Source organism: Rhinolophus hipposideros (genome assembly GCF_964194185.1).
Source record: "Rhinolophus hipposideros genome assembly, chromosome: X".
NCBI lineage: Eukaryota > Metazoa > Chordata > Mammalia > Chiroptera > Rhinolophidae > Rhinolophus > Rhinolophus hipposideros.
The window spans coordinates 73,161,947-73,189,047 of NC_138046.1; the positions used below are offsets into that span (position 1 = coordinate 73,161,947).

At 35.4% G+C, this 27,101-nt stretch overlaps 2 protein-coding genes across 8 annotated transcripts in view; both read right to left on the reverse strand.

Annotated features, from left to right (window-relative positions):
- Positions 1-27,101, reverse strand: part of APOOL (apolipoprotein O like) — a 181,970-nt gene that overhangs the window by 122,602 nt on the left and 32,267 nt on the right. For all 7 annotated transcript variants that reach the window (XM_081042983.1, XM_081042979.1, XM_081042978.1 and 4 more), the window contains 4 exons: positions 20,604-20,708; positions 11,635-11,754; positions 5,415-5,469; positions 3,869-3,967 (listed from right to left, as the gene is read on the reverse strand). In XM_081042983.1, the coding sequence (XP_080899109.1) occupies positions 3,869-3,967; positions 5,415-5,469; positions 11,635-11,754; positions 20,604-20,708 (379 nt within the window). The remainder of the gene's footprint in view (positions 1-3,868; positions 3,968-5,414; positions 5,470-11,634; positions 11,755-20,603; positions 20,709-27,101) is intronic.
- On the reverse strand, positions 18,579-18,962 carry LOC308495393 (large ribosomal subunit protein eL31-like; the record flags this gene model as incomplete). Its single annotated transcript, XM_081043530.1, has 1 exon — positions 18,579-18,962. Exon 1 carries the CDS (start codon positions 18,954-18,956, stop codon positions 18,579-18,581), a length of 378 nt encoding a protein of 125 aa, XP_080899656.1. The 5' UTR covers positions 18,957-18,962.

Genomic DNA, 27,101 nt, shown 5'->3' on the forward strand with positions numbered 1-27,101 from the left:
TATATATTCACGGGAGGTGGAGTATATCATAAGGAAGATAGTCAAGGGTATTGTAATAACTATATACGATGTCAGAGGGGTAGTAGATTGGGTGAGGGGGTTATCACTTTGTGAGGGGTGTAAATGTCTTACTATTACATTGTTCTGTACACCTGAAACTAATAAAAAAATAAAAATGAAAATAAAACAGCCTATCTGACATCAGTAAAGACTAATGTGAAAAATACCTTGCAATGTTTGCAGGCAACTTTACAGTGTAGGGAAGGTAGAAACAAGAGAAATTGCTCTGTCTGGTTTAATTATTAGTAAGGAAGCCTTCCACAGTCTTGTCTACAACAGACTGAGCTTGGGGGAGGTGGGTACACCTCTACTTTAGCTTTTCTTTAGATATAGACTGGTTTTTGTGGTACTGGGAAAGAGAGTCTCGGTGTATTAAGACACGTCCTAAGTTGCTCCTTTACTCTAGTCCTCCTCACTATTATTCTAGTATCTAAAGCTTAGTTGTTGATTTTATTGGCCTATTATCTCTTGATGTAGGTTTCCTTGGCTCAGCCAAACTCCCCTAATTGTGCTGCGCCTAAACTGGGAAGGTGACAGTTTTTCTTTGATGTTTCATTATAAATATTAAAAAGACTTACATTTATCCTCTCTTTACTTTATATTAAAGGCAAGTCTACAGTAAAATAAATTTCATTTGGGCTCAATAGCCCTAATCTCATAAGCAGGAAAGGACGCTAGACACTAGCTATTTACTATATACTAAGACATCATTGAGTGATTTCCTTTCTTTGGACCTCTATCTGTAGCATAACAGGGTTAGACTAAACTAACAGCTTTCAAACTTTTTTGACCATGACTCATATTAAAAAACAAAATTTACATTGACTTTTGACCTCTCTCTCCCATCTCTCCACTGAAACCAGTTTTGTGATATTTACCCACACTAAATACAAAGCACTCTAATATTTGCTATTCTCCTCTTTTATTTTTAATAAAATGCTTCTTGAGATCTACTACATTTATCTCACTACCTACTAATAGGTTAAGATCTGCAGTTTTAAAAACACTGGGTTACATTTGGTGTTGTAAAAGTAATTGCGGTTTAAAAGGTCAAAAATAATTGCAAAAACCACAATTACTTTTCCACCAACCTAATATATTCTAGCTCTGACATTTGGAGATATTGTGAATGACCTAAGGAACATTTTCTCTTACAAGTGGATTATGAGTTTCTCACTGACAATTGAATAATGTATTTTGGCCAATTTCCTTCAAAATTTAATTATATGAGTCTTATTGTTAAATGTGGTGATCTTGGTTTTCAATTTTTTCTTAATGAATAATTTATACTATGTATTCAAATAGAACTTGTTCACAGTGTAAGAATAAAAAAATGATATATAAGAAATCATTAATATTAGCTACAAGGAGAGTGTAAGGTCTATTGGGATGAGTTATATATGCTAGCGTTAGTGTTGGAATGTTCTTATAGTTCACAGAGGTTTTGTATCTCATTAGGTGTAACTGAGCTGAGGCTATTTTAAGGACTAAAGCTGAGCAAACCAACCATAAAGTTATCTGATATCAGATTCCAGACTGGTTCAGAGCTGTGACTTCCAACCACATGTCATTTAGTTTTGGAACAATGACTGACAACTGAGTTGTGGGCAGAGGAGGGATGGAAAGTGACCAAAATGGCTACTGATGAAAAAACTGCATCAGCTTAGTAAGGATTGGTTGAGGAGGGGAGGCACTAATGCCTTCTGAGAGGATTTCCATAACCAGAGGTAGCTGATGGGCAAATACAAAATTCACCCCACGCTTATGAAAGAGAGTTATTCAATGGTGTGCAGAAAAGAGTTAACATAGTATGCCTGAGACTGCCACTGGTAGGAAGGCCTGTGTGCAAGGCTGGCCCTTGGCTGGCACCTGGGAACTTGACTGGTAATCAGTTCCCTCCACTGATAGAAAACATTCCCTGATTAATAAGAGTGGTATACTGTGCTTAAACTGTTTGCAAAAATAATGTGGCTTATGTTGAACAACTACTTTCCTTCTGGGAGTCTGGACTTTTGGTAGATGCTAAATAGACAGTGTTTCTGTAACCAGCCCCCCAAAGTAACCTTGGTCACTCAGTCTCTAATGAGCTTCCCTGCTCGACCTCTCACGCATATTGTCACAAGTCGTTAGTGGAGGAATTAAGTGCATCTTATATGACTCCACTAGGAAAGAACTCTTGGAAGCTTGTGCCTGATTTCCTTTAAGCTTTGCCCCATGTGCCTTTTCCCTTTGCTGATTTTACATTGCATCCTTTCACTGTAATAAACCTTAGCCATGAATATGACTATACGCTTAGGCTGAATTCTCTGAGTCTTCCTAGCTAACTGTTAAACCTGGGGGTAGTCTTGGGGTGGTCCCTCTACATGAGTGGGAAGGAAGGACAAAGTTGGTAGAGATACAGCGTGCAAAGAGGGGGAAAAGAAATCAAATATATCAAGTCTCACGTATTGAATGAGAGTAGTGAGTGAGTTGTCCATTTTCTAAACTCCATTCTGAGTTGGCTAATGTCAATTCCAGCAATCTTGGTCAGGATGAGACCAAGAGGGAATAAAAATTGGAGACAGAAAGGTCAATAACTCTGTCTCAAATCCCTAATATAGCCCCCAGAACATGGGTTGTCATGACTAAGCAGGGAAAAGTAGTTTGAGTGGTTAGTACACATTTTCACATTAACGTAAAACTCTCAAAATCTTTTTTTATAACTTATTTATTTATTGTTTGTTTCAGGTGTATAAAACAACAATAGTAATTAGACATTTATATACCTCTTTTTTTGATAGCTAGAGACTCTTAAGATCTTTTAAAAAGCAAAGTTATCTAGATGATGAGAAACAAAATGACAAATTACAATTTTAATAGGACCAGCTCTATATTTTTAAAATTTTCTTTTTAAATGATCATACAAGAAATTCAACTCTTTTGGTATACAGTTCTATCAATTTTACTGTATGTATAGTCATGTAACCACCACTCCAATCAGGATATGGAACAGTTCTATTGCTTCTAAAACTATCTCATGCTATTCCTTTGTAGTCACACATCCTCCCTACTCCTAAACCCAGGGAATCACTGACCTTTTCTTTGTCACAATAGTTTTGCCTCTTTGAGAAAGTCATATAAATGGAATCATACAATTTGTAACTTTTTTAGACTGGCTTCTTTAACTCAGATTCATCAAATTTGTTGCATATATCAATAGTTCATTCCTTTTGTTACTGAGTAGTATTACTTTGTATGGATGTGCCACCGTTTAGTTTATTGTTGAAAGACATTTAGGTTGTTTCCAGATTTTGGAGATTATGAATAGAGTTGCTATTAACATTTGCGTATAGATTTATCATTTCTCCAGGGTAAGGACACAGGAGTGGGATTACTGGGTCACAAGGTAAGTGGATCTTTAACTTTATAACAAACTTTTGTCAAACTATTTTCCAGAATGACTGTACCATTTTGTATTCTCACCAGCAATGTATGAGAGTTTCAGTTGCTCTACATTCTCGACTACACTTGGTAGGGTTAGTCTTTTTAATTTTAGACATTTTAATCGGTGTGTAGTAGTATCTCATTGTGGTTTTCATTTGCATTTCTAACAATTAATGATGTTGAACATCTTTTGGAATAGCTATATTTTTGAAAATACAAAAAGTTTTTAATACAAGTAAACATGCTGTACTATAGAATCTAAATATTTTTATTGTAGCCTATCCTAATAATATTCAATAAAGGACATGAGGTTTTCCACTGACAGTAAAATTCAGAAATTAATATAATGGAATTGAAAGACAGAATGTATATTTTTAAAACCTACCTTTTCTTGCTGAAACCAAGCCTGCCAATCCTGAAACTGTAATCACTCCAATTTTCGGAAGAAAATCTTGTGGTGGATTCTTCAGATAAACATATGCATCTCAAGAAATCAGTTAAAAATTAATATAAATGACTTACTATAACTGGGCATTCTGTATAGGTATGATGCAGAAAAGTTAAAGAGATTCGCTAAGATAATAGCAGATGGTTTAAACATTCTTCAAAAGAAGAGCTACACAAAACAATGGTTTGAATAGCAACTTAAAAAGCTAGTTATAATAGTTGCTTGTTACAAAATAAAATCTTCCTCCCATAGCTAATTTCATGATATTTGTTTTCTTAATAATTCAGGCCATTATTACTCTTCAATGAAATATGATGCTAGAGTTCTCAACTTACTATGGATTACTATAAATTCCTGATTGTATATGTATTACATCCCTATGATGGAAATGCTTCTGGTCTTAACTGCCCAAACATTGGTAGGATCCAGTAAGAACTGAAATAGGTACTTTATTAGGGAACTTTGAATAATAGTCTAGGGATACATACAGCCACTAGACCCTGTTTGCCATTACTTCTCAGTAGCCTCAGAGCAGCCATTGGTCTTGGTTAAAACCAATGATCGGAATGAGAAGTGAGCATAAACAAAAAGTAGACGGAGAGTGGAAAGAAGTCCAGATTTCCTGGCTTTTTATATATGTAATTGTTTCTCGTTCCATGCAGTCCAAAAACACACTCTTCTGTCATAGTTAATTATTTAATGGCAATCACTTATTTAATCATATCCCTCAAGATTGGTGAGGAATATAATTTGGAATTAATTCCTACATACATTACATAATAATACATATACAGGTCATCAACATCATGGAAACATTTAAAATTTTAGCTGATCTTTGTGTCCTCCATATACATTTATTTTGACAACTGGCTTAGATCAAAAAAATTAGGTAGCTGTATCTGCTGCCAAACACTACTGTCAAAAGAAAGACTCAAATACAAATGCTTTCAAACATTAGCTCAAATATTTTAGGGTGACTGATTGGTATAGTGCTTCCTAGAAATCGATAGCAAAATACTACATATTTTAACAGCAAATAGCACTTTTTAAAATTAATTGATAACAATGGAAATGTTTCCAATTTATGCTTTATGAGTATATAATATAAAACAGACCTCCATTTGAGTCCAGGTGCTGCCATTTACTAGCTTGTGACCTTGGTAACCTACTTAATCTTTTTAAACCCAGGTTCTCATCTATAAAATGGGAATAATTATAATACCAACAGTCTCAAAATTGCAATAAAAAATAGATAAACTATGTAAAATACTTATCATGGTACCTTAGCATATAAGAATAGCTAAATAAATGATAGATACCATTGCTCTGTTATTATTATCATAAACTACAATACAGAGTATTTTCTCAGTTGGTAAAATATGCTAATAGATAACATATCATGTTTATTTTTCTCACATTTAAACCTTGCAAATTAAAAAGACAATAGAACATTCCTAATTATGTGGATGGTTCATTCACCTACCTTTTCCAAATTGTACTGTATCCATTATCCCATTTTTCACAAAGACATAAACACCCTAAGCAAAAAGGGGGGGAGGGAAGGACATCCGCATTGTTGAAGATGTTTATAATTCAATCAAATAGTCCACATCTCTGAGATTACATTAAAACATTGACTTAGAATTATACCCACATCTAAATCTAGCTTTCCTATTTATTCACTATGAGAATACTGAACTTCTTAAACTTAACCTCTCTTCACTTCTTGCTTTTCATTCTATTTAACATGGATAATACTTGTTTACTATTTTCTTCATATAAATGGTTAAACTAATACCTATAAAATAATTAGAAGAGCTCTTATAAACATTATTGCAGAAATACAAAGTCTTATCATCTTATTTAATAATGGCCTAGAAAAATGAATGGAATTTAAATAAAACATGAAGAAAGGTATATTTCAGATTAGAAATAACATCTGATCAATAAAGATGCAATAGAAACAACATAATGATTTGTGGAGAAAACCACAAAAACCCTAAAGAAAAGTTCTTTATCTTCTCCCTTTTTCAAGTGCGCATTAGAATGGGAAAAAAAAATTAATAAGACATTTATCTCAGGACAGAAATCATCCTACATAGGCTAGTGTCCATCTTGTTTTTAACTAGGAACATAAATTCTCTACAAATCAAGATTATATGAACCCACTGGAGGGATTAGAATTTTAAATCAAAATTTTCCTTTTACTTCTTTCTAATTTATTTTAATGCAAGAAATATTGTTATACACATTTATTGAATGATAGGTACTACCTTAATTACATCAAAAGAAAACTGAAGGCATCATATGATTTACCCATAGTAACTGTCACATTGCGCTCTATTGAAGGAACCAGAAAATGCAATCCAAATATATGGTCTCCTTCTCTGAACTAGCTGTTATCAAACCATGGGGTATAAACAACAAAGGAGATTTTCAAAACAAATAAAATAAAAATGAATATATTACACAGTTAAGAAATATGTTACTGCTATTGAGTTATCTTGATATTAGTAACTTTGTCTCATATATTTTCAGTGATCAGAGATGTGGAGGTTCGTCCTGTTCATCATGGTCTCAAGCTGTACAAACCAGAATAGACCTTAACTGCTACTGAGCAACTTCTCTTTAAGGACTGTCTCTTGAGAAAACTTCACCTACATGTAACACCTATTTACATTAGGAATCACGTAATGGTGAGGAAAAAAACTCGTCACTTCTTTGGGGAAATTTTCCTTAGCTGTGTTCAGGAATTCACTTTTACCACTGGGGGTCACTGCTACCTAAATTTCAAAACATCATTAAGGAGTAGGAGTAGAAATGGAATTCACCCTACAAGATTCGAAGTTTAATATAATTTGAGTCAGAAGTAATTTTTAAAGAATATATCATGTTTTTAGGGGCGATTTAGAGAGGAAATGTTGTACACATTGAGATGAAATGCATTAGAAACTACCCTTCTTAACCACTCAAAAAAATCTAGAACTGAAATATATACTGTAATAAAAGAAGAAACAGAGGGAAACATCATAGAATACAACAGCATAGAAATAATAGACAACAACAAAAAGGCAAAGAAACAATGGAGACACAGCCTTATGAGAAAACTAAAGATAGAATGACAGGAAATCCTCACGTATCAATAATCACCCTAAATGTAAATGGACTGAACTCACCAATAAAAAGGCACAGAGTAGCAGATTGGATCAAAAAACTAAACCCAACCATATGCTGTCTCCAAGAGACAAATCTCAGCTACAAGGAGAAGCACAGACTCAAAGTGAAAGGGTGGAAATTGACACTCCAAGCAAATGGTATCCAGAGAAAATCAGGTGTATCCATACTGATATCAGATGAAACAGAATTCAGGGTGAAAAAGATAAGAGACAAAGATGGACATTTCATAATGGTAAAGGGGACTATGCAACAAGAAGACATAACAGCCATCAATATTTATGCCCCAATCAGGGAGCACCAAAATATACCAAGCAACTACTAACAGAACTAAAGGGAGAAATTGACCAAAACACAATTATACTTACACAATTATACTAAGGGACTTAAATACATCATTGACAGTTATGGATAGATCATCCAAACAGAAAATAAATAACAAAATAACAGCCCTAAATGACACATTAGATGAAATGGACATAATTGACATATAGAGAACACTTCATCCTAAAACATCAGACTATACATTCTTTTCGAGTGTACATGGAACATTCTAAAGATTAGACCATATATTGGGACATAAAATCAGCCTGAGCAAATTTAAGAACATTGAAATCATACCAAGCATATTCTCTGATCACAAAGCTTTGAAATTGGATATCAACTGCAAAAAGAAAGCAGGATAAAACACAAATACATGGAGATTAAAAAACATACTTTTAAAGAACGACTGGGTCAAAGAAGAAATTAGAGGATAGATCAAAAGATACATAGAAACAAATAACAATGAAAATACATCCTACCAAAATTTTTGGATACAGCGAAAGTAGTTTTAAGAGGGAAATTTATATCACTAAAGGCCTATCTCAAGAAACAAGAAATATACCAGATAAATAACCTCATGTTACACCTTAAAGAACTAGAAAAAGAACAAGTGAAACCCAAGGTCAGCAGAAGAAAGGCAATAACAAAAATCAGACCAGAACTAAATGACATAGAGAACAAAAAGACAAAAAATTAACGTGACAAAGAGCTGGTTCTTTGAAAAGATTAACAAAATTGACAAACCCTTGGCTAGACTCACTAAGATAAGAAGAAGACACTAATTAACAAAATCAGAATTAAAAAAGGGGAAGTTATCGCGGACACCACAGAAATACAAAGGATCATCCAAGAATACTATGAAGTACTATATGCCACCAAATTCAATAACCTAGAATAAATGGACAAGTTCTTAGAAACATATAGCCTTCCAAGGCTGAACCATGAAGAACTGGAAAATCTAAACAGACCGATGACCAGTATCGAAATTGAATCAGTCATCCAAAACCTTCCGAAAAGCAAAAGTCCGGGACCAGATGGCTTCACTAGTGAATTCTACCAAACCTTCAAAGAGGAACTAATACCAATCCTGCTCAAACTCTTCCAAAAAATTGAAGAAGAGACAGTATTCCCTAATTCATTTTATGAGGCCAACATTACCCTGATACCAAAACCTGGTAAGGACAACACACAAAAAAGAAAACTATAGACCAATATCTCTGATGAATACTGATGCAAAAATCCTAAAGAAAATTCTAGCAAATCGAATACAACAATGCATTAAAAAGATTATTCATCACGACCAAGTGGGGTTCATCCCCGGGGCACAAGGATGGTTCAACATTCGCAAATCCATCAATGTGATACATCACATAAACAAAATAAAGGACAAAAAACATATGATTCTATCAATTGATGCAGAAAAAGCATTTGATAAGATACAACATCCATTTATGATTAAAACACTTACTAAAATTGGTATAGAAGGAAAATACCTCAACATAATAAAGACCATATATGACAAACCCTCAGCTAATCTCATAATTAATGGCGAAAAACAGAAGCCCTTTGCTCTATGTTCAGGAACACGACAGGGCTGTCCCTTAACACCTCTGCTTTTCAACATAGTGTTGGAAGTTCCTGCCAGAGCAATCAGGCAAGAGAAAGAAATAAAAGGCATCCAAATTGGGAATGAAGAAGTTAAATTGTCACTCTTTGCAGATGACATGATGCTATATATAGAAAACCCTAAAGACTACACCAAAAATCTGTTAGAAACAATGAACGAATACAGTAAAGTTGCTGGCTACAAAATCAATGTACAAAAGTCCATTGTATTCCTATATACTAACAATGAAATCTCAGAAAACAAAATACAAAAAACAATTCCCTTTGCAATTGCAGCAAAAAGAATAAAATATCTAGGAATAAACTTAAACAATGTTGTGAAGGACCTACATGAAGAAAACTATAAGACATTTTTGAAAGAAACTGAAGAAGACACAAAGAAATGGAAAGACATTTCGTGCTCATGGATTGGAAGAATCAACATAGTTAAAATGGCCATATTACCCAAAGCAATATACAGATTTAATGCAATCCCCATCAAAATCCCAATGGTATTTTTTAAAGAAATAGAACAAAAAATCATTAGATTTGTTTGGAACCACAAAAGACCCCGAATAGCCAAAGCAATCTTAAGAAAAAAGAACAGTACTGGACGTATCACACTCCCTGACTTTAGCTTGTACCACAGGGCTACAATAATCAAAACAGCATGGTATTGGCAGCAAAACAGACACATAGACCAATGGAATAGAATTGAGAACCCAGAAATAAAACCACACAAATATGGACAGATGATTTGACACAGAAGCAAAAACATACAATGGAGGAAAGACAGCTTCTTTAATAAATGGTGCTGGGAGAATTGGATAGCCCCGTGCAAAAGAATGAAACTGGACTGCTATCTGTCACCATGTACCAAAATTAATTTAAAACGGATCAAAGACTTAAGCATAAGACCTGACACAATAAACTGCATAGAAGAAAACATAGGTACTAAACTTATGGACCTTGGGTTCTAAGAGCATTTTATGAATTTGACTCCAAAGGCAAGGGAAGAAAAAGCTAAAATAAACGAATGGGACTATATGAAACTTAAAGGGTTCTGCACAGCAAAAGAAACCATAGACTAAATAAAGAGGCAACCAACTGAATGGGAGAAGATTTTTGCAAATATTGCCTCCGATTAGAGGCTAATATCCAAAATATACAAGGAACTCATGAAGCTCAACAACAGAGAAACAAACAACCCAGTTGAAAATGGGCAGAGGACCTGAAGAGACATTTTTCCAAAAAGGACATACAGATGGCAAACAGACATATTGAAAAATACTCAACACCACTAATCATCAGAGAAATGCAAATAAAAACCACAAAGAGATATCACCTCACCCCAGTCAGAATGGCTATCATCAACAGGACAAATAGTAACAAGTGTTGGAGAGGCTGAGGAGAAAAAGGAACCCTCATACACTGTTGGTGGGAATGCAGACTGGTGCAGCCATTATGGAAGGCAGTGTGGAGGTTCCTCAAAAAATTATGAATAGAATTACCATATGTCCCAGCAATCCCTCTCCTGGGATTTCCAAAAATTTGAAAACATTTATACATAAAGACACGTGTGCTCCAATGTTCATTGCAGCTTTGTTTATGGTGGCCAAGACATGGAAACAACCAAAATGTCCTTCGATAGATGAATGGATAAAGAAGTTGTGGTATATATACACAATGGAATACTATTCGGTGGTAAGAAAAGATGATATAGGAACATTTGTGACAACATGGATGGATCTTGAGAGTATAATGCTAAGCGAAATAAGTCAGACAGAAAAAGCAAAGAACCCTATGATTTCACTGATATGTAGTATATAAACCAAAAACAACAAAAGAACAAGACAAAGAAATGAGAAACAAAAACTCATAGACACAGACAATAGTTTAGTGGTTACCAGAGGGTAAGGGGGAAGAGCGTTGGTAGATAAGGGTAAAAGGGATCAAATATATGGAAGGAGAACTGACTCTGGGTGGTGAACAAAGAAAAGGATTTATAGATGATGTAAAAAAAATTTTTTTGCTAGTACTCATATGGAGAGTTGGCATCTATTTCCCCTCCATTTAAAACTAGGTTGGCTTTGGTGACTTGATTTAACAATAGAATGCTGTAGAAGTAACTTTCTTGGACATCTGAGATAGCTAAGAAGCCTGGCAAATCCTGCCTAGGGCCTCTTGTGACATTTTCTATAGGAGCGCTGAACTGCACATGGAAATTATTTGACCACCTTCCCTGAGAGACCATGTGTAGGTGCTTCAGTCAACATTCCCAGCTGAGCCCAGCATTCTAGCATCTGTGACAAGTTGCCAGAGATGAGACTGCAGCTGTCTTCCACCCTCTAGATCATCCCACGCACCTGATGAATACCACTGAAGAACCTCTGTCAACACCACATGCAAGAGGAGAATCACCTGTCTGAATTCTGATCAAATTCCTGATTCACAAAATTATGACATATAATAGAATGTTTACTGCTTTAAACCACCAAGTTTCGGGGTAGTTTGTTACACATCAATGGGTAACTGCAACAACTAGTATGTAATACAAATCAGAAACCTCCAATATTAAACAACTATTAGAACTGACTTACCTTGCACCAGCCAATATAACGACCAGTTGTAGAGCGGATGGAAGCAAAGCCCGTTTGCAAATTACCAGGCTGCTCTTCAACATATTTAGACTGGAGAGGTGGTGCAGTATATATGGGGAGCTAGAAGAAAAATAAACACTTCGTGTCAAAAATATAAAATAACTGAAATTACTTTTCCAGCAGTATGGCAGAATAGGAATCTTTTATCAATCTTCCTGCTAAAAAGAACTAAAACTACTACTAAATATTTTTTTTTAAATCATCTTAAAAATGCAAGAATGATCTGGCAAGCTGTTTATAAAGACTATTCAGAAGCCAGAAACTGAGCCCCTACACGAAGGATAAAAGGGTAGCACTGAGACAAGGGAAGCAGTGACATGGTCTCATAAACAAATAACCAGAACACTATCCCACACTAGATGCAGAGATCCATGCTCAGGAGGGATCTCAAAATACACAACTTCACTGAGGAGCGAGGGGTTTGTGCTCCACATCAGTTACCTCAACGCTTAGATTCTGCACAGGAGAGATGAATCCCCAAAATGCTTGTCTATTAAAACCAAAGGAAGAAGTAAAACTCTCATTATTGGCAAATGACACAATATTAGGAATTGACAACTCTAAGGACTTCAAAAACAGTTAGAAATAATAAACAAATTCAGTAAATTTGCAGGAAACAATATCAATATACCAAAATCTGTGGCATTTCTATACACTACTGTGTTTCCCTGAAAATAAGACCTAACTGGAAAATATGCCCTAGCATGATTTTTCAGGTTGACATCCCCTGAACATAAGCCCTAATGCGTCTTTTGGAGCAAAACTTAATATAAGACCTGGTCTTATGTTTAGGGAAACACGGTAATAACAAACTATCAGAATGAGAAATTAATAGAAAAATCCTATTTACAATTGCATCAAAAAGAACAAAAAGCCTAGGGATAAATTTAGCCAGGTGGGTGAAAGACCTGGACACTGAAAACTATAAGACATCGATAAAAGAAATGGAAGAAATGTACACTTGAAACCTATATAACTTTACTAATCAATGTCACCCCAATAAATTTAATAAATAAATAAGAAACTGAAGAAGACACAAATAAATCGAAAGATATTCCATGTTCATGGACCGGAGAAGTTAATATTGTTAAAATGTCCATACTACCCAAAGCAATCTATATATTTAATGCAATCCTTATGAAAATGGGAAGGATAGCCTCCCGTTTTTGATAACATAAATGAAGCTAGAGGACATTATGCTAAATGAAACAAGCCAGACACAGAAGGAGAAATACTGTATGATCTCACTTACATGTAGAATTTAAAATAGACTTAGAAGCAGAAAGTGAAATACCAAGGGTTGCGGGGAGGGGAAAATGGGGAGGTCAAAGAGAATGCAAAAAGAATAAGTTCAGAAATTAAAGTATAGCATAGTGACTATAGTTAACAATACTGTATTGTATACTTGAATTTGCTAAGAGGGTCACTCTTAAATGTTATCCGGCCACCCCCACACACACAGAAGAAAATGGTAACAAAGTGAGGTGACAAATATGTTAATTAGCTTGACTGTGGTGATAATTTCATAATGTATATTCATGTCAAAACATCAAGTTGCACACCTTAAATATATACAATTTTTGTTTGTCAAACATATCTCTATAAGTTAAAAATAATTCAACTCTACTGTGAGCATTCTGTTTCCACTGAGGGAAGAACAATCTCATTATAGATTTGAGGCCCGTGGGCTTAAATGTCACTTATTGTATAAATACAACTTGCTTGTACTCAATTAGAAATTACAATTAGATTCAGTAAGCTATAAAACCACATTTAGATTAAATTGAGCCAAAGAAACTAGAACTCTCAAATCAATATTCCTTTCTGTTATTTTTGGCAAGAAAACAAGAAAATAACAAGAAAATAAGACAAACTCACATCATAGAAATACTTTTAAAAGAAACATCTAGAGATATGGCCAACTGTACATACACACGGCCCAATTGTCAATAATTTTACAGATCTGAATACTACAAATTTCATAGTTTAAAAAATAATCACCCCATGGCTCTCCAGGATTTTCTAATAAAGATTTAATTATATATACTAGATAGTACTTAATAAGGCAGAGGTATGTTGATATTTTCATAAAAAGATATTTAGCTTGTACTACAGACTAATAATCAAAACAGCATAGTATTGGCAGAAAAACAGACAAGTAGACCAATGGAATAGAATTGAGAACCCAGAAATAAAACCACATAAATACAGACAGATAATTTTTCACAAAGAACCTAAAAACATACAATGGAGGAAAGACAGTCTCTTCAATAAATGGTGCTGGGAGAATTAGATAGCCACGTGCAAGAGAATGAAACTGGACTGCTATCTGTCACCATGTACCAAAATTAATTCAAAATGGATCAAAGACTTAAGAGTAAGACCTGACACAATAAACTGCATAGAAGAAAACATAGGTACTAAACTTATGGACCAAAATAATCTGAAAACATTTATCCATAAAGACACGTGTGCTCCAATGTTCATTGCAGCTTTGTTTACGGTGGCCAAGACATGGAAACAACCAAAATGTCCTTCGATAGATGAATGGATAAAGAAGTTGTGGTATATATACACAATGGAATACTATTCGGCGTTAAGGAAAGATGATATAGGAACATTTGTGACAACATGGATGGATCTTGAGAGTATAATGCTAAGCGAAATAAGTCAGACAGAAAAAGCAGAGAACCCTATGATTTCACTGATGTGTGGTATATCAACCCAAAACAACAAAAGAACAAGACAAATGAGAAACAAAAACTCATAGACACAGACAATAGTTTAGTGGTTACCACAGGGTAAGGGGGGTGGGGGTGGAAGATGAGAGTAAGGGGGATCAAATATATCGTGATGGAAGGAGAACTGATTCTGGGTGGTGAACACACAATGGGTTTTATAGATGATGTAATACAAAATTGTACACCTGAAATCTACGTAATTTTACTAACAAATGTCACCCTAATAATTTTTTTTTAAAAAGATATTTAAGGAGAAGAGTCGAACCAAAAAAGGGCATTCTGATTAGCTACAAGTTTACCAAAAGATTCAATTAACCAGGTCACTTTATTTTAGTAGAAGCTTTACTGTAAATAGATTTAAACAGAGGCATAACTCACTTTACACAATAAAAGTACCTGGAAATGTTACATGCAAATCACATTTTCATCCCTTCAGAAATTCTAAGTTCCTCACGGATTGGATCCTAACTTTGTGAATAATCCCTGGCAGTTAGTTGGCAACCTACTTTAACAAGTAATTAAATTAAATTTTATTTACCATAGTTTTCCATGTACAATGCACAATTTTTTGCCCAAATTTGTGAGGGAAAACTAAGGATGCACATTATACATGGGTTGTACTAATTCCATATCAATATAAATGTTTTAAATTATTTTATGTATGCTTGTGAGTTAAAAGTGTAACTCTAGAAATCAATACTGCATACAATATCTGTATGCAAAATAATACCCTGGAATATAGTAATCGGTTTTGTTAAACTTACAACGAACTTGCAACGACGAAGAGTTCTTGGCAGTCTATGATTCGTAAATATCATAAATTTGTTACCGGTACATAAAATTTCTTGTACCTTGTATCTGTTCTTCTGTTTTGTAATTATTTGTTACATAAAATTTCTTGTACCATAATATGTTTAAAACTAAGTGCTAAAATTCCTCTGTAATACAAAAAACAAATACCTATATGTAAACAAATAAAATTTTGAATTAAAAAATTAAAATGAAAGATTTTTTTTCCCTGAAAGTTTGGGCCAAAAACATGGGTGTGCATTATACATGGGAGCACATAATACATGGCAAAATACAGTATAATGTACTGGAGAAAACACTTCATATCAAGGAATCCCGTGTACTTCACGATATAGTGAAGAGCACAAATTTATCTTAAAATTCAGTAATATGCAAATTCAGCTATTAGGGGCAAATGTTACTTATCTTCCTACCTTGATTTTGAGCTTTCCAAAGATGGAAGTGTCAAGGTAGACTTAAAAACATCATCTCTCTAAGACTAATAAAAAGGAGAAAGAATAACGAGAGACAGTAAGTATTTAGGAAAGTGAATCTATCCTGGACTGCTAATAAAAATTAATAAAACTTTACCCAGTGCTTACAACAGTGCCTCACACACATGCAAGAGGAGCTAAGAAAATATTTTTTGTTGAATTTTATGTATGTCAATTTGGCAATATATTGATATATTTCATGCATTCTGACCTATAATTCCATTTCTAGAAACTTATTATAAGGAAATAGTTGTAGATGTACATATAGGTTTATGTACAAGGTGTTTTGACAATGCACTATTACAATAAAAAATATTGGAAATATGCTGAATTTTCAAAAAATCATAGAAATTGTACATTTGATTATGGTACATTCATGCAACAGAATATTTACGCCACCAATAAGAATTCTGTCCAATCTCATCCAACTATCAGTGGTGGAGTCAAGATTCAGATTCAGTCCTGTCTGTCTCAAGTATATGTTTCTAAGTATGTAGAAAAATCTTAGGGGTGATTTAAGGCTGGAAAAGATAAGAAGTACAATGGTGAACAGAATCAGTAACCACAAATAGATATCAACAGGCTGGCATGATAAACCAGATCAAAGTTAAACAGGTATGAATGTACCTGCAACTGAGTCCAAAATGTCCATTCATGTAAGTACAGACTGGGAAAAGACAGTAGTTCCTGTAATGCAGGCCTTGTGGTACAAAATTCCCTCAGCTTCCATATATCTGGAAAGGTGTTTATCACCCTTTCATATCTAAAGGATATCTTTGATGGATATATTATTCTTGGCTGGTAATTTCTCTCTTTCAATAGTTTGAATATTTGATTCCACTCCCACCTGGCTTGTAGAGTTTCTGCTGAAAAGTCTAATGATTATGTAATGTGCTTTCCTTTGTAGGCTACCATCTTATTTTCTCTGGCCACCTTGAGAATTCTTGCTTTGTCATGAATTTTTGACAGTTTCAATATCATGCACCTTAGAGAAGGCCTTTTATGATTGAGAAAATAAGTGTTGTTTGCTTCTTGGTTTCAAGGATCCAGTTATTTCCATAGGTTTGGAAAGTTCTCATCAACTATTTGTTTGAATAGGCTCTCTGTACCCTTCTTCCTCTCTTCTCCTTCTGGTATACCCAGTATTCTTATATTGCTCTTTCTGATGGAGTCGGGTAGTTCTTGTAAAGTCTTTCATTCTTTTTAACTCTCAAGTCCATCTCGTCTTCCATCTGCAACATTTCCAGATTTCTATCCTCAGTATCACTAAATCTTTTCTCTATCTGGTCAGCTCTATTTCCTAAGCTGGCTAATTTCATTCTTCATGTCTTTTATGAATGAAACAGAATTTCCATTTGGTTCTTTTTTTAAAATTTCGATCTCTTTGGTAAAGTATTCATTTTGTTCATTGATTTATTTCTGAGTTCCTTAAACTGCCTGAATTTTCTTGTATCTTGTTGAGTTTTTTCAGAAGAGCAATCTTGAATTCTGTCTAAGTCACATACAAGCTCTGGCTCTGACAATTAAGTTTGCAAACTTGTTGCAACGATGTTGCTAACCTTTTTTTGATATCAGAGGGATTATTCATTATGAATTTGTACCAACTGGACAAACAGCTAACCAAGTTTACTACTTGGAAGTGCTGAAAAGGCTGCATGAAAAAGTTAGATGAGGGGGAGGCTGATGGCTCAGCTGGTTAGAGCGCAGGCTCTTAGCAACAGGGTTTGATTCCTACATGGGCCAGTGAGCTGCGCCCCCCACAACTAGAGTGAAGACAACGAGCTACCTACCGAGCTACCTACCGGTGGGGCAGCCAGATGGCTCAGTTGGTTGGAGCACAAGCTCTTGGCAACAAAATTGCCATTGCATGGGATCGTGGGCTGCAACCCCTGCAACTAAAGATTGAAAACGGCAACTGGACTTGGAGCTGATGGGCCCTGGAAAAGCACACTGTTCCCCAATATTCTCCAATAATTTTTTTTTTTTTTAAAGTTAGACAACCTGAACTTTTTGCCAATAATTCATGGCTCTTGCATCACGACAATGCCTCAGCTCATGTGGCACTGTCTGTGAGGGAGATCTTAGCCAGTAAACAAATAACTGTATTGGAACACTACCCCTATTCACCTGACGTGGTCCCTGATGACTTCTTTCTTTACCCAAAGATAAAGAAAATATTGAAAGGAAGACATTTGAATGATATTCAGGACATCAAGGGTTATACAACGACAGCTCTGATGGCCATTCCAGAAAAAGAGTTCCAAGACTTATTTGAAGGGTGGATTAGGCACTGGCATTGGTACATAACTTCCCAAGGGTAGTACTTCAAAGGTGACCGTAGTGATATTCAGCAATTAGGTATGTATCACTTTTCTGACCTCATATTTCCATGTCTTTATTTTCTGGAGATATATATATATATAAATAAATATATATATATACACACACACACACATATATATATATTATTTATTTATATATATTATTTATTTATATATATGTATATATATATTATTTATTAATATATATATATATATTTTTTTTTCCTGAGCTGTCTTGTTACCTTGGTTATTCATGGTTAATTGATGGGTTATTTCTCTTCCTAGGAATCTAAGGAAATAAATTCTCAGCAGGTTGATACAAAGTGGTCTTTCTTCTGCTTTTCAGTAGGTAGTGCTAGAATTTTTTATTTTCTCTTGCTCTGTTCTGGCTTCTCATGGTGGAAGATACCCCAGGAAGGTGGGCATCTCCTCGGTAACCAGGTCACCTCGGTCTCAGGGCACCACCACCATGGGAGGATGTGGTGGACAATGGGTTGGGTTTTTTTGGCAGTTTTGTAACTTTATTTGATGATCAGCAGTTAGTTCTCATCCACATTAACTGTCTGTAGATTTTTGAAAGTGGTGACAGTTACGTAGGTAACCAATGTATAGAGCTTATTTGGTGAATCTTCATCTTCATTATGCTTCCTGGACAACCGCACCCAGATGCGGTATGGGACATTCCTTATTCCTTTGGCCCAGACAGCTTTGTTGAGTCTGGGGTCAATGCGCACATCTGGTGTTCCCATCTCCTTCATGGCAAATTTCCGGATCTCTTTGAGTGCCCATGGGGCACATTTCTTGAAACCCACTCCATGAATGAGCTTGTGAATGTTGATGGTATACTCTCTGGTCACTACTTTGTTGATGGCAGAACGGTCCTTCTTTTTCTCTCCACCCTTCTTTGCGGGAGCCATCCTGCCGGGGCCCAACTTGAAAAGAAAGTACGCGAGGTATTGTGGGAGAGGGAAAGCAGCGTCTGACAATGGGGTTTTGAGCCCCTGAAATCCCAGTGCTGCCCCTGCAGCCATACGCAGAGCTGCGCTGGGCAGTCCTGGGTGCCCCTGCTGGGATCAGCCGAGAAAGGTGGGATTGGGGTGGGCTGGGAGAGGCCACTAGTGTTTGTGTCTTTGTTCTCCTCTGAGTAATGGTGACTTTCAGACCACAGTTGTATTGCCCCTATATCTTCACCCTTGTTACTTCTGCAGTAACACCCTTGTTAGATCCGCAGTGCTCATCTGCCATTCAGGAACTGTCTCTCCAGTTCTTGGGACTGTTGACATTCTATTCTTTAACCTGACACTACTACAGCTTTTTCTGGGGCCTGTTGCTAGCTCTGGGAGGTTGGGGGAACGTGGCCAAGCTCCATGGCTTTGTTTTCTGCTTGGCATAGCTTACCAGTAGCCCATGTAAAAAAGGTTTAATGAACCTTTTAAGGTTTACTATGTCTCGGTCAAAGGTCATAAGTAAGGTTGATTTCCAGGACACAAAACATATATGTATATACCAGGGGTGCCAAAAATGTATACATTTTAAGAGATGTTATCTACATATTACTTTTCGAAGTTGAATTGAATTACAGTAGCAATGTGTAGTATGACATTCGCTCAAAAGATGACATTAATCAAATGAATGCTAGCGTCATTCATTGTATTACAATTTTAATAATTTTTTTCCTTTCTTAAAATGTGTATACATTGTTTTGGCACCCTCTGTATATAAAAACAAATGTGATCTTAGCCAGCTTCTGACTCTATCCAGCAGTGGTCAAAATATTTACACTCGAAAAACATGCTAAATATCATGAATATGTTTGGCAGAGAATGAACACGACAGTGAAGGAACTCAAAGCTATGACATATGAAGACTGGTTAAAGTTACTAGTATACTTATCCAGGAAACAAAATGAATTAAAATGTAACTGACATTTGAAGAGTTGTTTTGTGGTAGAGATGTATGGTACCAATGCAAGAGATACCAGGTTAGTGAATGGAACTTATTATGACACAAGTTTGTGTCTGACCTAAGGAAGGACCTTAAATTGAAAGCCCTGCCACCAGAAAATTGAATGGGCTACCTTAGTTTCCTTTATTCAGAGTTTTATTCATGTAGAAGAAGATAAATGACAACTTAGTGTGCCTATGGTAGAGGAGATTACAGTAACATACAAAAGACTGAACTAGAAAATCTCTAGATAACTTTCCAAACTGAGATCTTAATGTTCTTAAACTAAGACTTGCAAATATCAGGTGTACCTGTATGAATTTTTCAAGAAAGAAAAATCGGATTGCTTAGAAGTACTAAGATCTGGTACTACTCATTGATTATTCATTAAGAAAAATCACCAATTGTTTTCATTGGATATGGATTTTAGATGTTTGGGTTAAATATAATATACAGTGTTTATTTTGAGATACCTTATAACTATTTTTCTCAACTTATAAAATGTGCCTAACAAATGCTTCAAAAACATTTTGATGAACAGAGGTAACAACAAAAAAACTCACAGCTTTTGCATCACATTTATGTTATAAAAAATCCACAAACATTTGTAGGCAACTTACCTGCTCTGGTTTCACTAGCTGCTTTTTGGATTTGTCTTCTTTGGCTGCATGCACACTCATAGAGGCACACATCAGACTTGCAGGCATGCTTGTCAGCTTTCCCATCTGAGAAAGATGTATCAAAAATACATATTTTAATTGAAAAACTCTCCATCCTCCATTTGCTGAAAACTTTGGGGGCCTCTGAAGAACACTATGGGTTTTATTTAAACTTATTAAAACTCAAGCATTCCAAATTACTTCTTCAATCATTTTCAGAATATAATTCCTAAAATTCTCTTCTCATACTATATGTAGAGTAGTATTTTTACCAATTAATTAACTGCCTATTTCATATGGAATATAGCAATATAATAATTACTAGGAAGAAGTGAATATAAAATTTGAGGGATAAAGTGGGATAGATTATGGTATTGGCTCAGTCCACAAATACTGATTGAGCAAATACTATGTGCCAGACCCTGCTCTCAGCGCTTAGGATACACCAGTGAACAAAACAAAGAATCTTGCTCTCATGGAGCTGACATTCTAGTGGAGCACAGACAGACAATAAATACAATAAATAAATTATATGGTATATTACAAATTGATCAATACAATGGGGAAAGTAAAGGAAGGGGTGATTTGAAGTAATTGGTGACTTAGGTTGCATCTTGAAATACAATTTTATTTACATTATTTATTAAAATAATTTCCTTCCATTACAAATTCTTTGCCCCTAACTTTCCCAATGCATTCCTCTTTTGCCTGTTTGATTCTTAGTCTAATGCCAAAAGTGACCTTTGTTTTGGATATAACTTGATTTGAAATAAAAAAACAGGAAAATTACTGGCTCTAAGGACAAAGTGTTCTAGTGTTCATTCAGGTACCAAAATAATTCCCAAAGATTATCCATTCAATAGGCCAAATAAACAGTTTTCCAAGGAACAATTTTTTTAAAAAATTTATTGGGGTGACAATTGTTAATGAAATTACATAGATTTCAGGTGTACAATTCTGTATTACATCATCTATAAATCCCATTGTGTGTTCACCACCCAGAGTCAGTTCTCCTTCCATCACCATATATTTGATCCCCCTTACCCTCATCTCCCTCCCCCCACTCTCCTTACCTTCTGGTAACCACTAAGCTATTGTCTGTGTCTATGAGTTTTTGTTTCTCATTTCTTTGTCTTGTTCTTTTGTTGTTTTTGGTTTATATACCACATATTAGTGAAATCATAGGGTTCTCTGCTTTTTCTGTCTGACTTATTTCGCTTAGCATTATACTCTCAAGATCCATCCATGTTGTCACAAATGTTCCTATATCATCTTTCCTTAACGCCAAATAGTATTCCATTGTGTATATATACCACAACTTCTTTATCCATTCATCTATCGAAGGACATTTTGGTTGTTTCCATGTCTTGGCCACCGTAAACAAAGCTGCAATGAACATTGGAGCACACGTGTCTTTATGGATAAATGTTTTCAGATTTTTTGGGTAGATATCCAGTAGAGGGATTGCTGGGTCATATGGTAATTCTATTCGTAATTTTTTGAGGAACCTCCACACTGCCTTCCATAGCGGCTGCACCAGTCTGCATTCCCACCAACAGTGTATCAGGGGAACAAATATTTTAAGAGTTTGATTCTTTAGAAGGGAAAGGAGGTTTGCTGAAATCAACAAACAACACCCAGAGGAAAGAGGTCTCTTTGGCTTACACACAAGTGTAATTGTGCAAGAACTGGAAGAAGCATGGGACAAATCTAAACGTTCTCTGAGAGCAGTGCCTGTATTTCATTTTTGACACATTTAATATTTTCTGAGCAGATTAGGGAGAGCTACAGGAACAAACAATTTCCTGCTAAAATTCTGATTTAGATGAAGATTCCAAAAATAGAGTAAAATTAAGACTCAACACTAATCCATCAGTTTGTTCACTGTTTTCCCCGCTTCAAGCCTCCCTCTAGTATGTCAGCATCACAAAATGATTTATCTAGGCCTGCCTTCCCAAAAGACATTACTTTTCATTTCTTATACTCAGTTGGTATTCACTAATGAAATAACAAGATTTCCACTCCATACATTTGTAAGGTATCAATAAAAAAACAACATATTAAAACTGATGCCAGCAAGGATGCTCTCCCACATGCATGGGACATTTTGTTAATAAAGCTCTGTAGTGATTATGTGAAAGATGTCAATAGTTACAAGATTTAAAAGCTATTTATAAACCACCTGATTACACCATACTCTCTAGGTATACGAAAAACACTTTTAAAATATGCTAATAATTGAAAAATTTTCAACAACCTAATGTTCTCAGAGTGCAATCATCTTACTTCACATATTGCAATAACAAATACAGACTATAAAATAAATTCGTAGGTATTGCTTGACAATTATGATCTAGAGCTCCAGAGTCTGGATTGATGAACTGCACGAAGATCTAAAAAGTTAGTATTACTTGAAAAATGCCTAAGTATCTTCACTACATTTTCTACTCAATAGGGCAGGGTCTATCCATCTTGACCTTTTAGATGAGGCAGTGTGGCATAACAGGAAAAAACCAACAAAAAACAACAACAAAAAAACACACATTGGTTTAGGAGTTGTACAGACCTGGTTTTAAACTCCAGTTGTAGAATATACTGTCTAAATCTGGGCAAGCAACCTAAGCCCTTAGAGTTAGGCTGCCCAATATGGTAACTACTAGCAACATATGGCTACTTAAATTTAAATTGATTATAGTAAATAAAATTTAAAACTTATTTATTTACACTAGCCTCATTTCAAGTGTTCAACAGCATATTGCAGAGCACAGATATATAATAATCCCATTTTAAAGAAAGTTCTACTGCACAGTGCTAACTTAGAGTCTCAGCCCACATATCTGAAAAAAATGGAAATGTCTTCTTTTTTATGATTATCATGAGGATTGAATATTTAATGAAAATGGCTTGCAATTGGCAAATGGGCAGTTAATTTTAGTTCCCCATTCCTTCTGATTGCTGAATAAAGATGTTAAGCAGCTATACTTACTCCCCATTTTTCATCTCACATGTATTTGATGTTAATCAGGCTCTAGTAAGAACTATAATAATAATAAAAAATATCATACTTAGTGCCTCTAAACACAAAAGGCCAAGATTTTGATCAAAAGAAAACAGGCAGTTTAGCTGTTTTCAGGCCTGTTCAAAACACAGTTATACTGATGAAGAAGGCATCACCATCCAAAGAGGGGCAGCTGATTGTACACAACACTGAAAATTTAGAATAGGGATGAGCAAACTGCATCTCTGGGCTAAATCTGTTCTGGATGCTGAGCTAAAAACATATATATATATTTAAATATTTAAAGATTTTAAAAAACAAAAATACACAAACAAGAAAGAATATGTGACCTCTGCATCCTGCAAAATCTAACACACAAGGTCTGACAATGAAGTTTGTGAACTTGTTGCAATGATGTTGCTAACCTTTTTTGATGTCAGAGGAATTATTCATTATGAATTCGTACCAACTGGACAAAGAGTTAACCAAGTTTACTATTTGGAAGTGATGAAAAGGCTGCATTAAAAAGTTAGAGGACCTGAACTTTTCGCCAAATATTCATGGCTATTGCATCACAACAATGCAGCAACTCACATGGCGGCACTGTCTGTGAGGGAGGATTTTTTTTCTTATTTTTTTTTTAAATTTTATTGGGGAATATTGGGGAACAATGTGTTTCTCCTGGGCCCATCAGCTACAAGTTGTTGTCCTTCAATCTAGTTGTAGAGGGCGCAACTCAGCTCCAAGTCCAGTCACCGTTTTCAATCTTAGTTGCAGGGGGTGCAGCCCACCATCCCATGCGGGAATTGAACTAGCAACCCTGTTGTTGAGAGCTCACGTTCTAACCAACTGAGCCATCTGGCCGCCCCTTTAGAAGGTCAGCGGCAGCTTGTTGTCTTCAATATAGTTGTGGAAGGCACAGCTCACTGGCCCAAATAGGAATCAAATGGGCAACCCTGTTGTTTCAGAGCTTGCACTCTAATCAACTGAGCCATCCAGCCGCCCTGTGAGGGAGTTTTTGATCAGTAAACAACTGTCTTGGAATACCCTCCCTACTCACCTGATCTGGACCCAATGACTTCTTTCTTTACCCAGAGATAAAGGAAATATTGAAAGGAAGACATTTGGATGACATTCAGGACATCAAGGGTAATACGACGACAGCTCTGATGGCCATTCCAGAAAAAGAGTTCCAAAACTGCTTTGAAGGGTGGACTAGGTGGTGGCGTCAGTGCATAGCTTCCCAAGGGGAGTACTACAAAGATGACTGTAGTGATATTCAGCAACGAAGTATGTAGCACTTTTTCTATGATGAGTTTGTGAACATAATTGTCCAACCTCGTATGAGGTGAGGTGTGATCAAACAATACGGTGAATGTTTTTTTTTAAAGACATTATTACAGTAAAAGACACATTGCCATTAATCCCCTTCAAAATACTCCTTCTCACTTCAAACACACTTATCCCATCGTTCTTGCCACTTTCTGAAGCAGTTCTGGAAGTCCTCTTTCGTGAGTGTCTTTAGTTGTGCTGTCGTGGCTTCCCTGATGTCCTGAATCATTTTGACTTTGGGGTAGAGCCAGAAATCGCACAGTGACAGATCCGGTGAATAAGGTGAATGAGAACACCCCATAATGTTTTTATTTGACAGAAATTGCCATATACCAGAAGTGATGTTTGACACGGATCATTATCATGATGGAGAATGACTTATGACACACTTTAAAACACACCTTCTCTCAACCATAGCTCACACTCGACTGACTGCACCGAACAAGATGAAACTTCTCATACACTTTTACTAAGGTTTGACATGCTGTTTCCCATATTAAAGATCCTTGCCTTTCTGTTGGATGACACACTCGGCAGAGCATGCATCGTATTTTGTGATCACAACGGAAAGGCTCCATATCACACATTGCTTCTGGTACAGCAAGTTCTGTCAAATAAAAACATAAAAACATTATGGTGTGTCCTCATCCACCTTATTCACTGGATCTGGCACCATGCGACTTCTGGCTCTTCCCCAAAGTCAAATGACCATGAAAGGTAAATGCTTTGAATTGATTCAGAACATCGAGGCAGCCACGACAGTGCAACTAAAAACACTTGACAAAAGACGACTTCCAGAACTGCTTCAGAAAATGACAAGAATGATGGAACAAGTGTGTCTGAAGAGAGGAGTATTCTGAGGTGGATTAATGGCAATGTGTCTCGTAGTATAATATTTTTTTTATTTAATTAAACATTCACCATATTTTGTAATCACACCTCATATCTGCTATCTTGCCCTTTACAGAAAAAAAAAAAGATGCCAACCCATCATTTAGAAAATCAAATAAGATACTTAAAAAGTATCAGATTGGAGGGTACTATGAAAACTCACAGGCTCATAAGGCTGATAGACAGAATTCAAATTGAGCATAGATGATTATAGTTTTCGCAAGAAGGTAAAACCGTAAGTTAAAATTATTTGTGATTTCAAAATAATGACTTGTCAATTCAAAATTATAAATGACTTGTTTAAAATCAATGAGAGATAGAAACTAGCTTCCCCCAAAAGATAACGAGTTCTAGAACAGAATTCTGTCATATAGAGATTTACAAATAACAAGATTGAAGATGAGGATCAGGTAACTCCCCCATAAGACTCAACCCTTCCAAGTGCTTCTGTAATCAAAATATAGTTGATTCTCATTATCTGCAGTAGTCATATTCCATAAAATAGCCATGGACACTGATTTAAGGAATACTAAACCAGTGCTCTTAGGGAAAATTAATTTGTTATGAGCCTCTGGTTACATTTTCATCAACTGATCAACATTTAACTTTCTTTTATATGTGTTTCTGTTTAAGGACACCTTAATTAATATATACTATTGATTCATTAACATTGAGCTCACGGCCAAGAGCACTATAAATCGTGCATGAACAAAGTTTATCGAACATATATATTTTCTCCTTAAGGCATGTCACAGCTTTCCTGAACTTACAAACATTAACTAGCACTTTTGTACTATGCATGGGAGCCATTTAAAATAGCAGTATCACCAAAAACAAAAACAAAAAGTGAAAAACACATAGCACTAATTAGACCACAAAAGGGGCACCTGTTCACAGTATGAGAGCTGAAACAATAAAGCAGAGCACTGACTTGCCCAACTTCACTTGAGAACATAAACATGAGTTTTCTTTTCTTTACTAACTGAATTGAAATTTAAAGTTCTCTTCTATGAGAATTTTTGCTACCTATTTTTTAATAAAGTGCATATATTTATTATAGAGTAATCTAAAATCTGTCCTAATAATAAGCTCTGTTTTAGGGATGTTATCATCATGTAGCAAAAGTTATTTTATTAAATCAAGAGTCCTGTGATAGGTATAGAACAAAATCAAAATTTTAAAAGGTAAACTCTAAAAACTAAAAGGAAAACGAAATAAACCATGTAGAGGCAATGATC